The sequence below is a fragment of the Lissotriton vulgaris genome, chromosome 8 (assembly GCF_964263255.1).
Source record: "Lissotriton vulgaris chromosome 8, aLisVul1.2, whole genome shotgun sequence".
NCBI classification, from domain to species: Eukaryota; Metazoa; Chordata; class Amphibia; order Caudata; family Salamandridae; genus Lissotriton; species Lissotriton vulgaris.
Window position 1 is genome coordinate 1,110,316,246 of NC_141696.1, and position 24,362 is coordinate 1,110,340,607.

Sequence of the window (24,362 nt, forward strand, 5' to 3'; positions counted from 1 at the left end):
CGATGGGGGGTAGGAAACTAAAAGTGCTGTGTTGGAATGTTAACGGTTTGGGTGATCGTATCAAGAGAGGGGTGGTTCTACAACTGTTTAAGAGATGTATGCCTGATGTTATTCTGCTACAAGAGACACACTTGGTGGGAAATACGTGTCAAGCGCTTAACAGGAAGGGATTCAAGATGGTGGCACATTCAGGGTTCTCCTCGGGATCTCGGGGGCGGGTATCATGGTGCGCGCGTCTCTCCCACTTGAGATTAACTCTAGCATTGTTGATGAGAGGGGGCGGTACGCTGCTGTCTCCGGGAGATGGGAGGGACGGTCTCTGGTTCTGGTTTCAGTTTACGTCCCCCCTGGGTTGCAAAACAACACTTTTCAGGATCTTGGAGGCGCCATCTTGAGCCTACCCGAGGGGTTGCTTATTGTGGGGGGCGATTTCAACTCGGTCTGCTCAGGGACCTTGGACAGACATCCGCTCAGAGATCTCCGAAGTTCGCAATCCTGGCTGCCCGATTTCCTTGACACCATGGGGCTGATTGACTGCTGGAGGCTTATGCATCCTACCCAGAGTCAATATTCATTTCACTCCGGGGCACACGGTAGTCTCTCCAGAATTGACTATATCCTAGCCCTAGCGGCCCACGCATCGGCAGTTTCTGAGGCCCGATTACTAGCGAGGGGCATCTCGGACCATTCCCCGGTCTGGGTGTCCTTCGACTTTGATATTGTGGTTACTGAGCGGGTGGTCGTAGTCAATCCATGGTATTTTCGCAACCCGAAGACGCGTGGACTCATGGCCAAGGCTATTGAGCTCTATTTTGCTGAGAACGCGGGGTCGGTTGCCTCGGCCGTCACCTTGTGGGAGGCGTTTAAGACAGTCTTGAGGGGTGAGGCGCTCTCCCTTATTGCTGAAGTCCGGAGACGCAGAGATGCCGACGTAGTCCGTATCGAAGCTGAGATTAAGGACCTGGACTCCCAGCTGGAAGTCGGCCCGACACCTGAATTGCTACATATCCTCTCGCTTAAACAGTCAGAATATCGAGACATTGTCTCCGATACAGCCAAGACCATGGGTAGAGAGCAGCAGGGTAGGATTTACGACGTCGGGGATAAGGCGGGCAAGCTCATTGCTTGGCTGGACAAAAAGGAAAGGGCTAGTCGGGTGGTTCCAGAAGTGTTGGGGGAGGACGGCTTGACCGTCACCGATCCGAGTGCAATAGTCGAGACGTTCGCAGACTACTTTGCGGCCATTTACACCTCGGTCTCTGACAGGTCTGAGGCCGACTCCGGAGAGCTTTTGGTGGAGATGGATCTCCCGTGTCTGTCGGAGACGGACCGGGACGACTTAGATAGGGAAATTACCGCAGACGAAATAGCCCTCGCCATTCGCTCCCTTAGATCTGGCAAGGCGCCCGGTCCCAATGGTATACCAGTGGAACTTTATAAAATCAAACCCGATGTCGTCTCTCTGCCCCTGCGGAACATGTTTCTGGAGGCGCAGGAGAAGGGCATGCTTCCCCACGACCAGAGGCTGGCCACCATTGTGGTCATCCATAAGGAAGGGAAACCCAGAGACCTGTGCCGATCGTATCGTCCCATCTCTCTGTTGAATGCTGAGCCTAAGATTCTGGCTAAATTGCTGGCCAACCGTTTGATTGGCGCAATTGGCGACTTGGTGCACCCAGACCAGTCGGGCTTTATTCCACACCGCAACACTGCCCTCAACCTTCGGAGACTCCACGGAGCCCTTGCCAGGGCTCACACACTCAGAGAGCCGGCCGTCCTGGCGTCATTGGATGCCACGATGGCGTTTGACTCCCTTGAATGGAACTACCTATGGGCAGTGTTAGCGAAGCTCGGATTCGGTCCGGAATTCGTGGGGTGGGTCAAGCTTCTGTACGCCGGCCCGCTGGCCAACGTAACGGTCAATGGTCGTATTTCCGCGTCCTTTGCTCTCCACAGGGGCACCAGGCAGGGTTGCCCCCTGTCGCCCCTGTTGTTTGCATTGGCACTTGAACCGCTGGCCGCGTGGCTACGACACCACCCTGATATACATGGAATCTGTTGGTCCCCTGGATTCGAGGACAGAGTGTCACTATATGCCGATGACATCTTGCTGTACCTCACCTCTCCTTGTAAGTCACTTATTGTGGTGTGTGACATGCTCCGCCTCTTTGGTAGGCATTCTGGCTTGGTCAATAATTGGTCGAAGTCGCACTTATACGTTCTGGGAGGGGGGACGCCTCGACTTCCAAGTGACTGTGGCATACAGGTTGCGAGACAGGGATTTAAATACCTGGGGATTTACATCTCAACAGACCCCAAGACACGCTACATGAACAATTTACTTCCCCCCCTCCTCCGTCTCCGACGTGACGTAGAGGGTTGGCGTAAACTCCCACTCTCCCTTCTTGGGCGTGCGGAATTATTTAAAATGATGTCCCTGCCCAGGTTCCTGTATGCTCTACAAAATACCCAAGATCCGGTCCCAGCTAGTTACTTTAGGGAGATCGAGAGCTTGCAACGTGCCTTGCTCTGGGATGGTAGACCACGCATTGCCATTACGAAGCTTACACTCCCGTGGTATGACAAGGGTATAGCATTACCTGACGTTCGGAGATATTACTGGGCCTCCCAGCTGGCAGCCCTAAACCACGGCCTCTACGGTCCTGCAGAGAGCCCGGGCTACGCCATGGATCGGTGGCTCCTTGAAGACGGGAAATACCACCGGGCGTTGTACTCGAGATCCCTGGATGGTCGGATGTCTGGGCCAACGAAAACGGCTGTGCACATATGGAGGACGATCACGAAGTCACAGGGGTGGAAGGGTAGGCTTACAATGGCTACACCTCTCTACGATTCTGAGATACTAGGTAAATTGTGGCACACCAAGGGCTTCGACAAGTGGGACATGATCGGCATATCCAAGGTGGAAGATATGATAGTGAAAGGGGAGGTAAAATCTTTTGCTCTTCTGCAGACGGAGTTCCAGCTGGGCGGTACGGAATATTTCCGGTACGCTCAGCTGCGTCACGCACTTCTGGCAGCCATGCCGGAGGGCGAGAAAATCCCTGAATATCCCCCCCTGGAAGATAGGGTACTAGACGGCCACATGCCTGATAGCGCTATCTCCTTAATCTATAAAAAACTGATTAATGTCCGCACTGACCTCCTTTTTGGGGTGAGAGACCAATGGGTACGAGACGGGATAGAGCTCGATGACGAAGACTGGCAATGTGCGGTGTCCTCACCCAAGGAAGTTGCTATTCCTGCCAGGTTGCGGCTGGTACAATTAAAAATTCTACATAGAGTTTATGTTACAGGTCCCAGGTTAATACACATGGGGCATTCAGTGGATGGCCTCTGTAGGCGTGGCTGTGGTGCTCTGGCCACCTTTATGCACATTATTTGGGAGTGCAGTGCGATAGCTTCCTACTGGAGGCGGATACACATGGTTATGAGTGAGGTGACCGGGGTGGAAGTGCATGCGGAGGCCCGGCGCTGCCTCTTGAATATCTGGGGCCCAACTGATCATAACAATGCACAATCCCAATGGGTTACCCTGGGAAACATGGTCGCGAAAAGGGACATTGCACAGATGTGGGGAGCGACAACAGCCCCAAAGGTGGTACAGTGGAAGGCCAACATGGACTGGTGTATGTTCCGAGAGAAGACGGTGTACGTGGCCAGGGGTAAACCCAAAAAATGGCAGAAGATATGGGGGGCCTGGAATGAGTATAGGGGTGACATTTGCATACCACCTGATACCGCCCCACTGGAGGAATGCTTGACTCCGTAACCTATAAATCCAACACGTGTTCTGATTGCATAGCTATCCTATGTTTCCCCTCCCCCTATGGTTCTAAATATTAGTACTGTTTTCTAACTGTAACTGTGGCTATTGAGCCTAGCCGACTTCGTGATCAGGCCCTGTTGCACAACTGTCTTAATTGCCTTACTTCTTAGCACTAGTTTTGGTGCCTTCTTTTCTGTATTTGTTACCTTTTTTACAAAAAAGAAAAACAGAAAATTGCAACCTTGATGTGTTCTGGTACCTTGCTCCTTGCACACTTGACATCTGGTTACTGATTTGCTGCCTAGCCTCCGGGATGTAAGGCTAAATAGCTGTGTGCACTGATTTGAAAATAAAGGTTTTAAAAATTAAAAAAAAAAAAAAGAAATACAGTAGTGGAGACAAGTATCCACAATGCAGCCTTAAAGCCAAGACTAAGGCCTCAGTTAAGGGTGCCCTGGAGGATACTGTAATATTTATTGCACCATGTAAAATCCTGTATCGGGGGTCTTGACCGGCTATATTCAGGGATCTTGGACCTAGAATGTGTGGACTTGCATGACAAATGGGCACTAGACAGAGCACACTAGCAGTGGTATTTGATAATGCAGCAGACTGTGAAGCTAAATTATACATGTGTGTTTGCTAGAAAGTATGGTGTGAGTGAACGGCCAGCTGAGACCCTTGCCTGGCGGATCTGTGGGTGATTGAAAGCATGGTGGTAACAAGATGAGGAAGGCCAGGTGCATTATAACACATATATATCTTTAATGTGTCTACCAAGAATGATCTCATTCGTTCTTGTCTGGATCTACGGTGGCAAACAGTGATACCCTGGGTTATCTGCACATTGCATATCACATAATTTATGCACCATATGTGCTTTATAACACCTTCTACAGATAGAGATACAGACAACAGCTCTCTTCCTGGATTCTATAGAAGCATTTGACTCACTGGGGTGGAACTTTGGGGCATATTTACAATAGAAGTGAAGGAGCGCAACGTTAGCCTTCTTGGCTTAACGCTGTGCACCTCCACTTCTGAAACGCAGAGCTGCTCCATATTTACAATACTATAGTGCAGCCCTGCAGTTCCCCCTGTGCTGGCGCTAAATTTAGCTGCCTAGCACCAACGCAAGGCACCCTTGTGTCTGCGTTGCAGGGTAAAATTATTGATGTGCAGGGAGGTGTCCCTTCCTGCACATAAACAATCAATGGCAATTTTCACAATGCAGCACACATGGAAACAGCAAGAACGAGGATAAATCAAACATTTCTCCTCGTTGCTCCATGGTAAGACCAGGTTTTACCTGGTCTTAATTTTGAAGCTGCCCCATATTTACGACACCCTTGTAAATATAGGACAGTGTCAAAATCAATGGTGTTGCGGTGGAATACCCACCCCAACACCCACTTCCCACCCCCTTTCATGCTAAGGATAGCATGAAAGGAGGCCTCATTTACAAGACAGCGCCTAGCCATGTTAAGTGGCCTAACGCTGCCTTGTAAATAAGGTGAAGCCCCTATTGCCACCACAATGCTGTGAAAAGTGACGTTATGGTGGTGATAGGGGCTGGTAAATGTGCCCCTGTATGTTTGAGATGCTCTGGAGACTTGGTTTGAGGATTGATTATGTTTGCTTTGTATCGCTTGTAGTCCAACACAATGATTCGAATGAGAGTTTACTTAATTTCAGACCCAATCACAATGCCTTTGGACACTCGACAAGGGTGCCCGTAATAACTTATGGCCCTTACTTTTTGTATCACTTAAGCTTATGTCTTGTGCACTGCAGGTTCAGCCCTCACTTAGAGGTATACCATTCAGCAAATGCAGAATTGCACTGTCCTTATACAGAGATGATATTGTTCTTTATGTGAACAGTGCATCAATTTATCACCAGTCATTTAAGAGATTCTTATGTTTGGGGGTATGTCAGGATTCCACATCAACTTAAACAAATCCTGAATATTCCCTCTGATTCCAGAACTGCCAACAGAGAGTTTAATTTCCACTTACAATTGTGCATAACATCAGTCAGCTACCTTAGAATACATATCCATAGAAAGACATACGTTATCCTTAAAAACAATTACAGCCCAGTGATGGACAGACAAGAGTTGTGGTGAACTGGTGGATAGTACTCCCACTATCCAAATTATTAGTAAGGCCCTGCAAAGTTCAGTCACACTCAATTGACTATTTGGTTTGATTGTAAAATGTAGTGATGAGTTAGTGCATTCCTGATTGGTAGATAGAGTCAACTGTCCCACAGTTAGGTTTGTCTATATATAAGCTAGAATTAGATCACCTGTTTCAAGGCAAGAATTTGCTAATTCATTCCTTATAATTCCTAAAAATGCAGGTATCATGTACAAGACAGATCCAAGCAAATGTTTTTATTTCTCCACACATATCTGACTTTGCATGTCCCTTGCACTGTACAACACATGTACAAAGTGGGAAACGTTTTAAAGTTTATTGAAGCATAGTGTTTTGTACTGTGTACTGTGAGATTAACCTATTCTAGGCATCATGCCGACACCCTTTAACTTTGGTTCAAAGTTTTGTGCATGGAACTAGGCTGCCTGATCGAGCACCAGCTCTAGGAAAGAGAACGGGAATTCTATATCTTAGTAGATATGATGCTGTCCTGCTCTTTTCCTCTCACACAGCACAGCTACTCTGGTGGCTGCACTGTGTTGAGTGACAACTTTGTAAATCTGCACTATTATCTGCTCCTGAATTCCTACTTTGTCTGAGCCCGAGGACAGCATCCAGCTCACTAAACCAGACTCGTCTACAAGTGGCTCATAAATCCAGATGGACTCCTATTGACACTGTCACGATTTAATATGCAGTGGACACTTACTTTTGCTCCCAACTTGAATCTGTGTTGTAGGCTGTGTGTCACACTAAGAGACATATTTATCAAACTTTCCCGCAGCACAGTAAGCAACCTTGCTGTGCTGCGGGAAAGAGAAAGGAATGCACTGTGTTTACCATTACATAGTGCATTCCTGGTACCATTACATAGTACATTCCTGTCCTTTCCTTGCGCTGGTGCCATTTTGGCTGCCTCGCACCACCACAGGCACCCTTGCATCATGGAAAAGGGGGCCTGCATTGTAGGCAGGATTGTTTTTTTGCAGGAAGGGGTACCCTCCTGTACGAAAACATTCTTCAGAAGCGTTTTCCTCCTTCTAAGTGTGCTGGAGAATGCAGCACACTTAGAAAGAGGAAATAAGGAGGAGAAATAAAGCTATTTCTCCTTGTTGTACCTCACCAGGGGAGTCTTAGTATTTTGGCGCATTCCGAGGTTTACCAGCGTTAGTAAATCCGGGAATGCTGCAAAATCCATGGGTGGATGTGTGGGATACCCACACTTCACAATGCAGTAATTTGCACTGCATTGCGTTACCTCAGTTTTATCAAGCCACAAAGAGCTGCACAAGTTGGCTTTGCATGGCTTGATAAATCTTACTTTAGTGTTGTGTCACCCTTGCACCCGCCCCCCCCCCCCCCTGCATGGCACAAGGGCGATGCAACACGTTGATAAATATGTTCCTAAATGTGTGATATCCATTATTCCTGGCTGAACCCCAGTCCATGTTGCATTCGCAGTTTATCAATGGACCTAACCTGTACCAACTAGTTTCACACATTTATATTACTGTACTCAGTACGTGAGAGAAAAGGGGTGTACCAGTTAGGTATCTCTGGGAAATTCATTCGGCAGTGAATGAACAGTGATGGTTTTGCAGTGCTCAAATAGGGGGAATCTGCTTTAACAATGGAATGGGGAAATACCCATATGGCTGGATTATGGCAATATAGTGTACAATGGTTCTCCCGCATACGCCTTCCACCGTCTCCAGTTAGTCGAAAATCAGGCTGCCCGCCTGATTTACGGGCTGCACAGATTTCATCACTCTACTCCGCTATTTAAATCTCTGCACTGGCTGCCTATCAAGGAACGGGCTCTCTTTAAACTAGGCTGCACTACCTTTCAGGCTATAGCAGGGACTGCCCCAGCGTTCATCTCATCGGCCATCAATGTCTATCGCCCTAATAGAGACCTTCATTCCTCTACCAAATTCCTTCTTTCTGTTCCCTGGTTCAAAAAAAGCAGATCAGGGGGTTTGAAATTTGCTGTTCTAGCCCCTACCTTTTGGAACACCCTCCCCCTGTATATTAGATCCATCTCCTGCTACCTTGAATTCCGTGGGGCACTTAAGACTTTCTTTTTTCACATGCCTTCCCTTCCCAGTAATTCCTTGCTCCAGCCCTCGGTCGGCATCCTCCAGCGCCATGAAACCGCTTGGTAGACGTGCGCTATATAAATGCCTGTAAATTCAAAATGGTAGGGGACCCAGCCCCAAGAGTCTCCATCTGGATCAAGGACAAGGTTTAATGTTGATGACACGTGGGAGATCTTTGTTACCATGATGCCGCCAATGGCTTGTCTTAGAACTATATCGGGCCCCTTATACAGTGACGTATTGCAGCACGCGCTGGCAAAACCTGAAGGTTTTGCCTTTTGGCTTTGCCTATGCAGACCTGTTGGCGTTGCCATTGCTTTTTGACAATGCTATTTAGCGCCAGCAAAAACAAAAAAAACGTGGTTATTGTTGTATTGCCAATGATGAGCATGACCAGTAAAACTAAGAAAAAAAAACATGCTAATGCCTAAGCACATGCCTCATCCCGCCATGATGCTACGATGGGCAGTGTCACCAGGCATGCCCTTGCATGCTTAATGACACAGTGGCCATTTTGTTCCTTGTTTTCGTTTACCGTTCCAAGATGACAGCTACCCATCTTGGATCTTTAAATGTACAAAACATATACAAAATGGCCAAAGCATTGTTGTTTTTTTTTTTAGAAAGGAGTGCAAATTGCAGCTGCCTCACCCTCCAAAAAAGATTAAAAAATTTTTTTTTCAAACTAAAAACCTGAAAGTGGGGGAGCAATGGTAGAGCAGGCGAGGAATGGACTAACGGGCTATGAGCGGCCAGGAGGAACCGGAGGGGGCGCAACAGAGTAACTGGGTCATGGTTGTCCAAAGAAAAACAAAACAACAAGTATACACAAAACCGAGCAGGGTGCAGACGGGCAAAGGAAGCAGTAGCAGGGGAGGTGAGCTACATGGAGACCATTTAAGGGTGGGGATTTCACTCATGAAGTATCGCAGGAGGGAGAGAGCTAGGAAATACATGAAGCGCTGGTAGAAAAAAAGTAGTTCCCTTGTGTGGAGATTTGCAAAAAAACAATCCATCCAATTAAAAGGATGGTAAAGAAGCTGTGCTCCCAGGGATAGACAAACACAAAAAAATCATTCAATTATAAGCAAGCAATTTGACAAGTAAGCCTAACAATGGTAACAATAGGCTGACCCAAAGCCTACGGAGATTATTTGCATTGTATGTAATAGGTTTTCAACAACAGGCAGCAAAAAGCTGCCTGTAGATGGTGCCTAAAAGGGGGAGGATTTGTCCTCAAAATGTATTGTAGTACATATCAGATCATTTTGCTGACTCAGTTTCTCTTTACAGGAAAATATCTTCACATTATTCTAGACAGGCTGCCCACATGTTAGAATATTTCTTTTGATCCATATGCAGCAGCTAGATTGGTCTATAAGATGTGCAGGGATTTGTATTCTTTGATTTAAAATTGCTGTGTCTTCCAGAGGCCTGATATGAGAACGTTAGTATCTATTTGTCAAAAAAACTTACACATCCCTAGGAGAAGGACTTAACTATCTTGTTATGTTCACTTGGAAGTCCATCAGTGCCTGCTGCATTGCAATTCAAGAGGCTGTTAATGAACCCTTGGTAAAGTTATTTGCCTCAAATTTCTGTGTATTTTTACAGCAGATTTGGATTGAGAGTGCGAGAGCATGTGCTAGCGCAGGCTTCTCGCTTGTGAGACACTATTGTATACACACAGGGATTAGAGCCGCCAGGTGCTTACCATTTGTTGGCTTCACACCAGTCTTCTTTACAGCCTCCCTAATTGGCCAGTGCATGTGATACGTAAGTTCTGGTCATTTCTGTGGAGCAGGGACCAAGCACCGATGAGTTCAAGTTAATCAGTGCCCGTCAGATGCTCCCGAAGTGAGTGAGGTACTATTTCCCCTCTACCACTCCCCCTGCCTGCTGCTCCCTCCTTAGCACTTGCGCTTAGAATTCAAATATTAATAAGGCCATACAGGCTCTATCACTCATGCGGTTTATAAATCTCTCCCTCTACATAGAGCCCACCATGATGCATCTTCCTCAGAGAATGACGCAAAATTACATCCTCTGCTGACAGCATGTGAAATGTTGCCTTAACCGGGAGTGCAATCAAAATTGCTAATTTGTTTTCTCTTTTTTTTTTAATATCATATAACGGTAAATAGACTCAAAGGTATTGGAGCGCTTTACACAAGCACCACTTGCATGACACAAGGACACATTCATTTTCATTTTTTGAGGCACGGGGAGATTACGCGATGTGCCTGTTTTGGCAAGGCCGGCTTGAAAGTGAGCTCTCTCTCCAGAAACATGAATCAAACAGTTTGAATGCAAAAACCACAGGTGATGGACAGAATGCAGAACAATGTCATACATTCACCCCAGTACAGAGATCTGGGCCTAAATCCATCGTTTTTTTGCACTCCACACCACCCCTGTTCAGACATGGCCATATGCAAATCAGTCTTACCCTGTGCCTCATGGGAACAGTCCAGCCCGAACTGCCAAGCCATGCCTTCCCTGGACCGGAAACAAGCTTCCGAGGACCGGTTTCTGGCATTCCAGCCGTCTTCAGCTCGGCTTGCTTGAATCCAGTGGTGTGGAGTGCATGGGACTCACGTCTGAGCATACCCATCCCACTCGGGGTGACAAATGCAAAAACCACAGGTGATGGACAGAATGCAGAACAATGTCATACATTCACCCCAGTACAGAGATCCGGGCCTAAATCCATTGTTTTTTTGCACTCCACACCACCCCAGTTCAGACATGGCCATATGCAAATCAGTCTTAAACTGTGCCTCATGGGAACAGTCCAGCCTGAACTGCCAAGCCATGCCTTCCCTGGACCGGAAACAAGCTTCCGAGGACCGGTTTCTGGCATTCCAGCCGTCTTCAGCCCGGCTTGCTTGAATCCAGTGGTGTGGAGTGCATGGGACTCACGTCTGAGCATACCCATCCCACTCGGGGTGACAAATGAAAAAACAACAGGTGATGGACAGAATGCAGAACAATGTCATACATTCACCCCAGTACAGAGATCTGGGCCTAAATCCATCGTTTTTTTGCACTCCACACCACCCCAGTTCAGACATGGCCATATGCAAATCAGTCTGACCCTATGCCTCATGGGAACAGCCCAGCCCGAACTGCCAAGCCATGCCTTCCCTGGACCGGAAACAAGCTTCCGAGGACCAGTTTCTGGCATTCCAGCCGTCTTCAGCCCGTCTTGCTTGAATCCAGTGGTGTGGAGTGCATGGGACTCACGTCTGAGCATAACCATCCCACTCGGGGTGATAAATGCAAAAACCACAGGTGATGGACAGAATGCAGAACAATGTCATACATTCACCCCAGTACAGAGATCTAGGCCTAAATCCATCGTTTTTTTGCACTCCACACCACCCCAGTTCAGACATGGCCATATGCAAATCAGTCTGACCCTGTGCCTCATGGGAACAGTCCAGCCCGAACTGCCAAGCCATGCCTTCCCTGGACCGGAAACAAGCTTCCGAGGACCGGTTTCTGGCATTCCAGCCGTCTTCAGCCCGGCTTGCTTGAATCCAGTGGTGTGGAGTGCATGGGACTCACGTCTGAGCATACCAATCCCACTCGGGGTGACAAATGCAAAAACCACAGGTGATGGACAGAATGCAGAACATTTGCAGAATTTGGAGGAGCTGCAAGGTAGCCTTAGACATACTGTCATTGTCTGCCATCTTCTTACAGAGCTTCTACAAAAGAGCTTGAATGTCTTCTTAGAGCCAAAAAATTAACTCCTCAACACTCTTTTGAATGCGAGCAAAGCATGGGAACCTGTGTAGACCTACGTAGTGGGAAACAGGGAGTATCGATTGTAGTATTTCTGAAGCTTCTTTCGGAAAAAATCAGGAGTTCGTCTTTTTACTCGCAAAGGTAAGGAAGGTTAGGAATTCACCAAAAAAGTCCATCTAATTTTTACCAGGTCAGAGGTCCCCCCCCCCAACGACTCCAGAGCAAGCGAGTGCTCATACTTCAGTGATCCCAAGGGAACCTTTTCAAACTCATTCCATCTAAGTGTTTGCTAACCAGCTTCATAGAAAAAGTCAGGAGGATATGGAGAGGAGATAAAGAGAACCTGGATTGGAAAAGAAAAAAGTCGTTTTGGAATGAACTTAAATAACATAAAGGACAGGCAAATGTCATAGCTAAAGTAACATATGTGACTAGAGAAACCATGAAACTGAAATTTGCAAAGACGTAACTTAGCCTACTCCCATTATCTTTTACATTCCTTGTTTGAACAAATTATTCTACACATCTATGCTGTTATAAATACAGCTTGATCCTATCCACTTCCAAACTCTATATTGCCTAGCTGCAAGTTCCACTCCAGAAAAGGAGTAAAAGTAACAGTAGGTTCACTAAATCTGTGGAAGTTTCTTCAACACGAACCCCCTCTTGCCGTCGCAATGGGTCATCAGGAAGAGCTTGTGTTAACTTAAATTGAGCAGGATATAAGACATTAGTAGACCTCTTTATTTGTCATGTAAAAATTCTTGAATTAGGGCCATTTTTAATATTTTTAATGACTACGGTTTTCAGAAAGCCAGAGAAAGAAAAGAGACGTTGGGAAAAAGCGTCGGCAAGCACAACACCAAGACCAGTTGAGCCAATTTGAAGCTGCCGCTGAAGAGGCAAATACCAGACGCCGTGGTAGCCAGCCGGCTCAACCACCTGCTCGGCGAGCAAATGCAACAAGTCCACCCTTCAATCCTGAAAACCCTTATCACGTAAGTGTAGAGAAATATTGCTATATGTATCTGAGAAATAAGAATAAATTGTATTTTGTAATATCAGGTATGTCTATCATCCAAGTCGGTTGCAATAAGTTAATTAACCAGATTTGATGAGAAGCTAACATCACCCAGGTGGGATTCAAATATGTACCTTGAAGAGGCAAAGACAGGTCTGTAGCAGGTGCTTCTCAAGATACTGCTTATTTTATAGATCACTGCATATTTATTATTTTTCAAGTTTATCTCATTATGTGATTTTCGTTCACACTTTGTTTAAATAGAAGCAATAAAGAGCTGTTGTGCATCTCAGCATGTAACACATATCTAATAGTATACAATTTGAAAAACTTGACTCTGTGTTTTGAAGTATTTTATATTGTGTTCATCCAGGGTCATAGCTTGGCCAGTAAGATTGGGGGGTGGAGGGGGGAGAGGTTGAGCTTCAGGTTTTCCAACATTCACACTGGCATGCAATGTTAAAGTTCATTATACGACAAGGAGGGCACAAGTTAAGGGGTGGGTGGAATTCACGTAGTCGCGCCACGCAAAGTCCTGCGAAACGGTAAAAAGTCTCCGCGAGCACACAGAGTTCGGCGAACATGCGGAATTGCTTGTTCCTCCAGTTCGCGATGCTTTTTTCCTGTTTGCGAACGCTGTTTGCATGCTCGGGGGGGGGAAATATCTTGTGAACACACATTTTGAAAGCTCGAACAAGCATAAAATTCTGCAAAGCCACAGGTCACGGAATTTTTGGCAATTCCACGTTCTCCACGGAACGCGAAATTACCCAAATTCCACAAGTGGAGCGGAATTTACCGCCCAGGCCTAGGCACAATGGAGGGACTAAAGTGGCAGTGGAAACAGAGACAAATGCGGATTGGCAGAGTTGTTAAGTGAGAGGAAACACAATATTTTGTAAAATATCCAACACTTTGAAAGCAGAGAGGAAGAGAGTATGTTTGCATTTTTGTCTGTGTTTATGTAAAGATTCTTGTTCAAATCTGACAGACACCTCACCATACTGACTAAAATCACCTGTACCCAATTATTTACCAGAAAATACATTTATTAGGGGGTGTAACACTCCAAACACATCCTGAAGCTACACCCCTGTGTCTACATTAGTAACCTTTAGCTTCTGGTATTTATTTCAGTATTTCCTGTTGTGCCAAGACATTCCCAATTTGCGTTAGAGTGTTTTACACATGCAGATAAACTTTATCTAGCATCCAGTTTTTTTGGTTGGGGGGGGGAGATTTTGTTTTAGGTTTATTATGTCTTTTTATGGACCCAAAGAGAGGTCACAGTGTCTATATACGTTGAGTCTACAGGATGATGGCCATATGAGCGGGTCTGTGTGCTAGCTCCCCCCTCACTGCCTTAAAGCTTGTGCTTCTTTTCATTGATATGCCCTGTGTGTTATCTTTAGCCCTTCCATCACTGTTTATTTCTGTGGCTGATTTTATGTTGCATTGTATTTTTAATTTTGTATCTTGTATTTTGCTGAATCTCTGTGCAGCCCACCTCGCCGCTCGTTTTCTCACCATTTGTCGCGCCCGCCTCCCACTTCCCGCCTCCTAGCTCTCCTCCTGCTCACACAACGCAGGACACACGCTCAACCCTATTTTCACAGCCAGCGAAAGAGTCAAGTACAGCCATGTCACTGAGCTCACATGGAAGGACCAATCTATCATCTACTTTACCATCACAGAAGCCCCCTGCAATGCCACCAAGTCACCCAGCACCTCACACTGCAGATGTAACAAAGTATCTGAAAAATAATGGACTGATGCCCTCAACACCTTACACCCTGGAATCACTACCAAGCTTGAACAGGCTGTCGAGAACTTCACCACCTGGATCACCGACAGAGTCACCCCCATCAAACCCACCAAACTCAAGAAATCCACCAAACAGGCAAGTTGGTACACCCCGAAACTGAGAACCACATAAAGCAACTAGAATGGAAATGGCACACCAGCAAGGAGCTCACACACTGCATCATCCTCAAGACTTCACATAATCACTACCACCAACTCCAGAAAGAGACAAAAAAGAACAACCTGGACGACTGCATCGAAGCCAGCTCCAACAATAGCAAAGAACTCTTCAGTATCGTCAAGGAGTTCTACAACCCATCAACAGCCAGAGATATCACCCTTTCCAAGAAATTGGTGACACCCTGGCAGACTTCTTCCAAGAGAAGATCTCCATAATCTACAAACACTCCGAACTCCAACCCTCCGCCTCCGACATCCTCAGCTTCCTCGCTCCCACAGATGCAAATTCCGACCTCCGCATCACCACTTGGAACCAGCTCACCAAACTGAGCACCACAGCCATCATGCACTCTGTTCACTGAATCGTTTTGTCCACCATAAGCGTGAAAGGGCATACTCAGATGTGAGTCCCTTGCTCATTGCACCATCAGGATTCAAGCAAGCCGGGCCGAAGACGGCTGTAATGCCAGAAACCGGTCCCCGGAAGCTTGTTTCCTTCCCAGTAAAAGAATTGGCTTGGTAGTTTGGTCTGCCCTGTTCCCATGACGCACTGGGCCAGGGACAGACTAATTTGCATGTAGCCAGGTTCTGAGCTGGGATGGTGCAGTGAGCTAAACAACGGTGATGGATCAAGCCCTGATCTATTGACTGGGTATGAGTGTTCTGTTTAATTCAGATACTCTGTCCATCACCACCCCCTTTTCTGAATTGCTCTGTTCACTCAGGGGCACCCACTGACCCCTGTCCCACCACTTGTTCAACCTCGGAAACAGGACTATCAGCTACAAGCTCACGGCCATCTTCAACACATCCATCACCTATGCCACCTTCCCCGAAGAATGGAAAAATGCTGAAGTCAAACCCCTACTCAAGAAACTGTCCACCAACCCCAACAAGCTCAAGTACTACTGGCCCATCTCTCTGCTCCCCTTCCTGCCAAAGTCCTCGAAAAGGCCATCAACCATCAACTCACGGAATACATGGAAAACTACGATGTTCTGGACTCATCACAATCTGGATTCCACATGAACCACACCATTAAAACCGCCCTGATTGCACCCACCAACGGCATAAGAACCAGGAAGAAACAGCAGCCCTGATCCTCCTCGACCTCCCAGCAGCCTTCAACACCGTGTTCCACCACACCCTTATAAAGACGCTTCATCTGATTGGAATCCAAGAGGATGCCCTCAAATGCATCGCATCCTTTCCCACCGGAAGAACTCAGAGAATCCTCCTACCACCTTTCACATTGGAACCCACAAACTTAATCAACGGCATCCCTCAAGGTTCAGCCCTACTCTGTTCAACGCCTGCATGACCCCACCCCCCGGCCAACATCGTCAGACTCCATGGATTGAAAATCATATTTTAGGCAGATGACACCCAGCTCATCCTCACTCTATCTGATGGCCCATCCACCACGAACAAAGCAAACACAAGGAGATGATGGACGGAGCGCTGAAACTTTTCAGACACTCACCCCCAGTCACAGATCTGGTTTGAATCCATCATCATTCTTTAGCTCACTTCGCTACCTTAGTTCAGACCCAGCTATATGCAGACCCTGTGCCTCATGGGAACAGTGCAGCCCGAACTGCCAAGCCAAGTCTTCCCTGAACCGGAAACAAGCCCCCTGAGACCGGTTTCTGGGTAACACCCTTCATCAGCCAGGCTAGCTTGAATCCAGTGGCAAATTGAGCAAGGGACCCACGCCTGGGCATACCCTGCCAACTTGGGCCAAACACAAGGAGATGATGGACGGAGTGCTGAAACTTTTCAGACACTCTGTACTGGGGTGAATGTATGACATTGTTCTGCATTCTGTCCATCAATTGTTCTTTTTGCATTTGTTACCCTGAGTGGGATGGGTATGCCCAGACGTGGGTCCCGTGCTCTCCATGCCACTGGAGTCAAGCTATCCTGGCTGATGAGCCCTGATAGCCAGAAACCGGTCCTAGGATGCTTGATTCCGGTCCGGGCAGGACCTGGCCTGGCAGTTCGGGCTGTACTGTTCCCATTGGGCGCACGGTCAAGACTGATTTGCATATGGCTGGGTCCAAACTGGAATGGCATGGTGAGCAAAAAAACTATGGATTTAGGACCAGATTTCTGTACTGGCGTGAATGTATGACATTGTTCTGCATTCTGTCCATCAATTGTTCTTTTTCCGTCCACCACGAAGGCTAACTTCCACTTGTGCATGACCAGTGTCGCTGACTGGATGCAAAACAACTGCCTCAAACTCAACAAAGACAAAACGAAGTATTGATCTTCAAGAACAACACCTCCCCATGGAACGACTCCTGGTGGCCTGCTGAACTAGAACCCTCACCTACTCCAACAGATCACAACCAGAACCTCAGCATCATCCTAGACAGCAAACTCACCATTAAAAGCCAGATATAGGCAGTCTCCTCCACCTGCTTCCTCACTCTCTGCATGCTCTGAAAGATGTTTAAATGGCTCTTTGTCAGCACCAGACATACCATCACTCAAACCCTCAACACTAGCCACTTGGACTATGGCAATGCACTCTACTTGGGAATCACCACACACCTCCTGAAAAGGCTGTAGACCATACAGAACTCAGCGGCCAGACTCATCCTCGCCGTCCCCAAATGGACTCACACCACCCCACACCTCAAGAAACTCCACTGGCTCCCTATTCACAAGAAATGTCAATTCAAGATGCTGATACACACCTACAAATCCCTACACAATCAAGGACCAGCATACATCAACCGTCTAAGCTTCCACCAACCCTTCAGACACCTGGTCTTTGCTTCCCTCTCTCTCGCTCACATCTCTTTCATCCACCAAAGCAACAGTGAAGGATGCTCCTTCGCCGCGAAGTCCTAGAACAGCCTCCTCGTCCACCTCCTGACCTCACCCTCTCATCAGGAATTCAGGAAGGGACTCAAGAGCTGTTTGTTCAACTGATGCCTTTGGAGCAGCATGGCTCTGAGCACCTGGATACCCTCGCAGGTGAATAGAAGTGCTTTATAAATATTGGGGCAGATCTACAAGGAAGTGCAGAGGCGTCTGACCGCAAGCTCTTTAGCTGCGCCACGCTGCGGCACAGGGATGCAACATATTTATAAGAATATGTTGCATATATGTGCTTCCCCCTGCGCTGGCGCACAAACTGCAGCCATGCACTGGCGCAGGCACCCTTGCACCATGGTGCAAGAATGTCTTCGTCATGGGGAGATTTATTTTTGTGCACTTTCCTGCACAAAAACAATCACTACAGGCATTTTCCTCTTTCAATGCGTGCTGTAGAATGCAGCACGCATTGAAAGATGAAAAAATGAGGAGAAATGAAAACATTTCTCCTTGTTGCGCCTCGCTACGCCATCTCTAGGGTGGTGTAGCATTCAGACTCATCTCCTGATTTATGATTTCTCGTAAATCTGGAGATGTGTCTTGTTCCATGGGTGTTGCGACACTCACAGCAACACCCATGGAACACCCCTTCAACGCAAAGTGCTGTGTGTGATCGGGCCGTATTTACAAGGAGAGCAAAAGTCACGCAGGGTGGTTTTTCCTCTCTTTGTAAATATGGAGGAGCCCCCTGCGCCACCAGTACGTCACGAAAAGTGATGTACTGGTGGCACAGGGGGCTTGTAAACCTGCCCCCATGTTTGTTTGGTTGATTGAGTCTATATTTCATATATGAGACCCAAAAGTGTAGGATTTTTATCTAGCCAAAATGCAGGGCATTATATGAGACGATAAAGAACTGAGATAAAAAAAAATTAATACATTCTTTGATTAAAAATACAAAGAGAAAGGAAATTGTCAAAACAATTGCATTTTATTTAATGAATTTTATGTTTGTGTTAGCAATTGGGGTTCTGTTTGGCTTAGGTATGCACACAAGCCAGGCATAACCGACAAATCTAGTCAGAGTAAGTCAAACACACCACAGAGATAAACCTTTGCTCACCCTCGGACAGCTTGGCACAGAGCAGGCAGGTATCAACAAAGGCAATGTGTTAAGTGTTTGTGCACCACACAAAAATCACAACCACAAAAAGACTCCACACAGGTTTAGAAAAATAAGAAATATTTATCTGAATAAAATAAGACCCAAACAACAAAAATCCAATAAATAAAGATTGCGGTATAAATGTTTAAAGTATATCTTTCATCAAATGCTGTTTACAGTATCTTTGTCCCCACAGTTGCTTAAAAGTTACTAATGATAGTGTTTAATCGTATGTTTGCCACTACAATGTTTCAAATTTAGTCACAATGTGGCTGAAGGTTGATAACTCTACTGATAGACCAGGGTAATGCACCAATGACCTATTTGGTGTTCTCCTGAGAGACATGATCCTCAACTGTGAGGTAACAGTGGTCCAAACAGTCCCCTTTGGTCCAAGGGATACCGCTGGTTAGTTAGGCCAGTGTTACCTTGATTCAGCCTTACGAAGGGACTCCGAGGCAATTCAGGGGTTGTACATGCGGGTGCCCAGACCATCAATGCTGCTTGGCGGGAGGGGGCCTGAACTGTAGCATGCATGCCACATTGGACTTCCTTTTCTGGGGGGTCCACAACCGTTGCAGTCGGGACCCCATCACTGACTCCACCTAGCATAATCTAGGCAACACATAGCCGGAGGGGTCTTTAGGGGGGTAGTTAGTGTGTTTACAGCACTTCTTTGTATCATCAGGCTGAATCCTTACTCATATAGATTGAGTCAAAAGTCCATTTTTATGAAGAAAAAAGATCTTTATTGATTCTAGTAAAAACATGAACAGCCAACACGTGTTTCGCCCCCTTTGGCGATTCGCACCAGGGCTTTTTCAAGGCTGTAAAAGATCAGAGTTACATGTATATGTTTAGTAAAAGTTGCCGAAGATTGACCTTTGACCCCAATACAAGTAAGTAAAGTGTTGTAAAAGAAAAGGGAAAGTGATTAAGGTGAAGCGAAAAAACTCCAATTTCATAAGTCTATTGCTTTCATGCACGATGTGATTTATAAAGAAAAAAGAGGTGCTCTTTTAAAGATTTGTGATGACACTTTCAAATTGGAGTTTCTGATTTTTAATCACTGTAAGGGAGAGCCATAGTGACAAACTTAAAAGGTAAGGGAAGAGGTTGATACCAAGCGGAAAGGAGCGTTCACCTATGTGGTTTTAATACTTGGGTGTTTTAAAGATTGTCTATAAAAACAACAGGTGCAGTGAGTTTAACTATTAAACAGTTAAAATTCAGGAAATCAAGTCAAATCAGATAGGACAAGCCATAAAGTTCCAAGTGATCAGATTAACACGACAGAGGAAGATAGAACAGTCCAAAAAAGCTCATCGTTAATACTGCATACCTATTTACATATCAATCTGCTCATTGCAGTTCTTCCTCATTATTGTGCTGTTTTCCAACAATCATCCGTTTTTTCAAAATATAAATCTGTTAATACAACATTTTCATTTAGAAAAAAAATTTTGTCCACTATATTCATGGATTTGTACACAAACACTTTTTTTCATTAACAGAGAGAAATGCACTTTGTACAGTATGAGCTGTTGCTAAACTGGCTATTGCCTTGTCTCTGCGAGACTAGTTATAAGAAACATTGTCTACACTGTAACGTCTTTAACATAGCCGGAGGGGCCTCACTGAGGTGTTTTCTCCAAAGCGCAGCGGCTGTCTTTCGGCAGAAATGCAGTGACTTCGGTCAGCACACAGGTTTTAGGTGATCAGTATGTCTCAGGGAGGACTCGATTAGCGAGCACACATGAGGCACTGGTGTTATATGACCTCAGCTGCTGGGCGGGCATGTAGTGAAGAGGCCAGGGGCCTTTAGAAACAAAATAAAGTCTTTGATGTCCCTAAGACTCTCTTAACAGTGGGAAAGACCTTGGAGTCACTCTGGGTGTTAGTCCTAGGTCCAGTAGCAGGGCAGAGGTCAGCAGCAACAGGGCAGCTCAGCAAAGCAGGGAAGCAGTTCATTAGAAGAGTCAGGCACAGCAGAGTTGCAATCCCTCAGCACAGCAGTCTTTACTCCAGAAGAGTTCTTTCCAGGTCCAGTAGTTAGGATAGGGTCAGAGCCCTACTACTTGTACTAAAAAAAATTATTTCATGTACGGATTGACTTTAAAAGGAACTCTCTGAAGTGCACAAGGGTACATTTCAGCCCAGCGCTGGCTCCAGATTACCAGTAGGGGTAACTCAGCCCTTTGTGTAAGGGCAGGACACAACCTATTCAAATATAAGTGTTAACCGCCTCGCTCTCTCCCTTCCCAGGAAGCCTGTCAGTATGCAGATGAATCCAGGTGTAGCCCCTGTCACACCCAGCCCTTCCTGTGTTGTGACTGTCTAGAGAGTATGCACAAAGTGTATCTGTCACCGAGCCTAGGCGTGTAATGGAGGCAGGGCTGCAGGCACACAGAGCAACGTTAAAAGCAGAGAAATGTTTACTGTCTAAAAATGGTATTTCTAAATTGGTAATGTCAAATCCAACTTTATCACTAAAGAGAATTTATCACCACCATTCCAAATATACTAAACATGAATAAGATACTCCTTTTCAATCAGGAATTACAGCTTAAACTGTATTTTAAGGAATCCCCAATGCTAGCCTATGGAAGGAGTATGCCTCACAGCAGTGAAAAATTAATTTAGCTGTTTGTCACTATGAGGGCATTTGAAAAAGACATGTCCTGCCTTTAAGTTACAAAGCATCTTGTCCTAAGGGTCACTTAGGGCTTACCCTAGTGGTGATTATGTATAATAAATGGGTTGTTTTAAGGCTTGGATAGTGGTTTTAAATGCCAATTCTAAGTGGTAGTAAACTGCACACACAGGCCCTGCAGTGGCAGGCCTGAGACAGGTTTGAAAGGCTACTTATGTGGGCGGCACAACCAGTGCTGCAAGCGCACTATTAGCATTTAGATTACAGGCCCTGGGTACATGAGGTAACACTTTACAAGGGACTTACACATAAATATGCCAATCAGGTATACACCAATGTCACCATGTTTAGAGGAGAAGCACATGCACTTTAGCACTTGTTTGCAGTGGTAAAGTGCTCAGAGTCCTAAGGCCAAGAAAAAGCAAAAAGTAGAAGGCAAAAGATAAAAAGTTGTGGGAAGACCACCCTAAGGATGACCGGTCTGACAATTTGTACCAAAGGTCTTGAGTTTTAATATAGAAAGAGGATACAACTATTTGTTCCTTTATGTGGCTTATTGATTTTCTTCATAGTAGCTTTCAAATGACAACATTTCTTAATATGGAAAATAACTTTGGGTGTAGTGTAGTGTTGTCGAACATGGTATAATTGTATTTAATCGGAAAAATAAAAGTGTTTGGTGTTCTATGTGAATTGATTATTTTGATATATATCAAAGACAATATTTTACACTGATTACATGATTATCTCATTTACTTAAACCGATCTCACAATTTATGCTTCTGATACAGGCACATAAAAACATAACACAACATAGCTAAAATAATCCATTCACATAAAACAGCAAACAGTTGTATTTTTGTGATTAAACACATTTATACCATGTTCTACACTGCTACACACACAGTAAAAAAGCTACATTTTAAAATGCGACCTCAGCTTAGTAATCAAATAAACTCTTCCATATTCTCTCAGAAACCTCTATATCTAAGACGCTGTTATTTTCCATATTTTGAAATTCTGTCATTTGAAATCTACTATATATGCATGTGTGTTTTATATATATATATATATATATATATATATATATATATATATATATATATATTTATTTAACGGAGGCATGTGTCACATGCCTCCGTTAAAGCCTGGATAGGCAACGTTTGCCACTTGAAAATGACGAATAAAGAAATCAATGCGCAAACATGCTGTCTCCGTTGTGGTGAAATATGAAGAACGATGCATGATTTAAGATATTGGACTAACATTGATAACCAGATAATTATGATGTAACTTTGAAGGAAGTGCTTCACGAAGGAATGATTTCCTGTTTCGCAGTGCGACAGTCGGGTGCAGGAGAGATGTGCCCAATTGGAGTATTCGTAAATAATATGTATAGCATACAACAATGTCTCAACAGGAATTAATATAAGACAGTTTTTACTTAAAAAATAGCCTGCACATAAGAGTTGCAAAAAAAGAAGGAAGCAGGGAGACAAGAATGGTTGAAGCATGTGAATACTAGGATCAATCTACAACAAAGGAGGTTAACAAGATTAGATAAGGACAATATTGCGGCACTCAATTACATTAAATGCATAAGTAACCTGTGAGTTGTGCACAATAGTGCTCCTGAAGAAAAGTAAATGGTGCAGGTGACAAGTGAAAATACTATATACAGTGATAAAACGGCACAGAAAAAGTAGAACACTATTATCAATATATACAGAGGGCTTAGAGTGGTTCTCATATGTTAGTACATAGTTAGGCATGCATTTATTTTCGTTGAACCACAAAAGTTGCGCCAAAAGTTGCGCTGAGGGGTTGACGGCGTTTCAACCTGTATATTGGTATGTTGTGTGCTTTATGTTAATAGCTCCGTTGTCAGTGATACTAGGTCTGCGGCTCTATGTAAATTTGTTATTAAAAGAGAAGCCCATGGTTTACCATTCATTCTCTTGTGTTGCCTGCTGTCTTAACATATGAAACGCAAAACGTACTGAGAGTTTTGCACATTGATACTTAAACACACATATTTATTTTCTTTTCAGCAATTAGAGGGTGAGGATAGTGGCATGACTTTTGATGTTATGCTGGATCACCAAGGAGTCTGTTGTATTGAGTGCAGACGCAGCTACACACACTGCCAAAGGATTTGTGAACCTCTCTATGGCTACGAGCCTTGGCCCTACAACTACCAGGGATGTCGCTCGGCCTGCAGAGTCATCATGCCATGCAGCTGGTGGGTTGCACGTATCTTGGGTGTCGTGTGAGATGGTGGCCAAGAGAAAAGAAAACAAAAAGAACAGCAAGAGCAAAATAATAATAAAGGACCAAAGATCTATCAGAACGTTCACATTTTGAAAACTTAGATGTGTCACATATCAAACATTCTAGATGTAAATAGAGCTTTCATTAAGTTAACAGTGTACCTATTGAAGATGTAGTGTGCAACGTGTGCACTTTGAACTGTACCCTGAGATTAAATGTGCAATATCAGACTTAGAAACTATTTCTTAATTGTTTGCATAGAAACAGATTTATGATGATGTAAACAGTGTTTTCTTGTACATTCCATGTGAACACTATGATAAACTGAATAAAAAGACTGGAATTGTATAACTGGGAGTGTACCTTCCACTGTGTAGCTTTTTTAAATAAATCATATGCTAAGTGGCTCCGCAGTATGTGGTTGTTGATAGGTTCAGAATCACCTTGTATTTCTATAAACCAATTATTGGCGGGTCTCGGTCTTCAGGCTGAGAGATCATACTTCTGGATTACTTAAATTTCCATGTGTTTCGTAGTCTGGAAAACCACACATTTCCAAAAATTCCAATATCAAAGTTAGTGGAGTTAGTTTTAACTCATTAAATTTGTTAATGATGGTATAGAAGACAGAAGCTT

At 45.1% G+C, this 24,362-nt stretch overlaps 1 protein-coding gene across 1 annotated transcript in view; it reads left to right on the forward strand.

Moving 5' to 3' along the window:
* Positions 1-24,133, forward strand: part of CNMD (chondromodulin) — a 105,142-nt gene extending 81,009 nt beyond the window's left edge. The window contains exons 6-7 of the mRNA XM_086934915.1: positions 12,615-12,802; positions 23,507-24,133. Of these exons, the coding sequence (XP_086791041.1) occupies positions 12,615-12,802; positions 23,507-23,728 (410 nt within the window). The 3' untranslated portion in view covers positions 23,729-24,133. The remainder of the gene's footprint in view (positions 1-12,614; positions 12,803-23,506) is intronic.
* Positions 24,134-24,362: the final 229 nt, after the last annotated feature.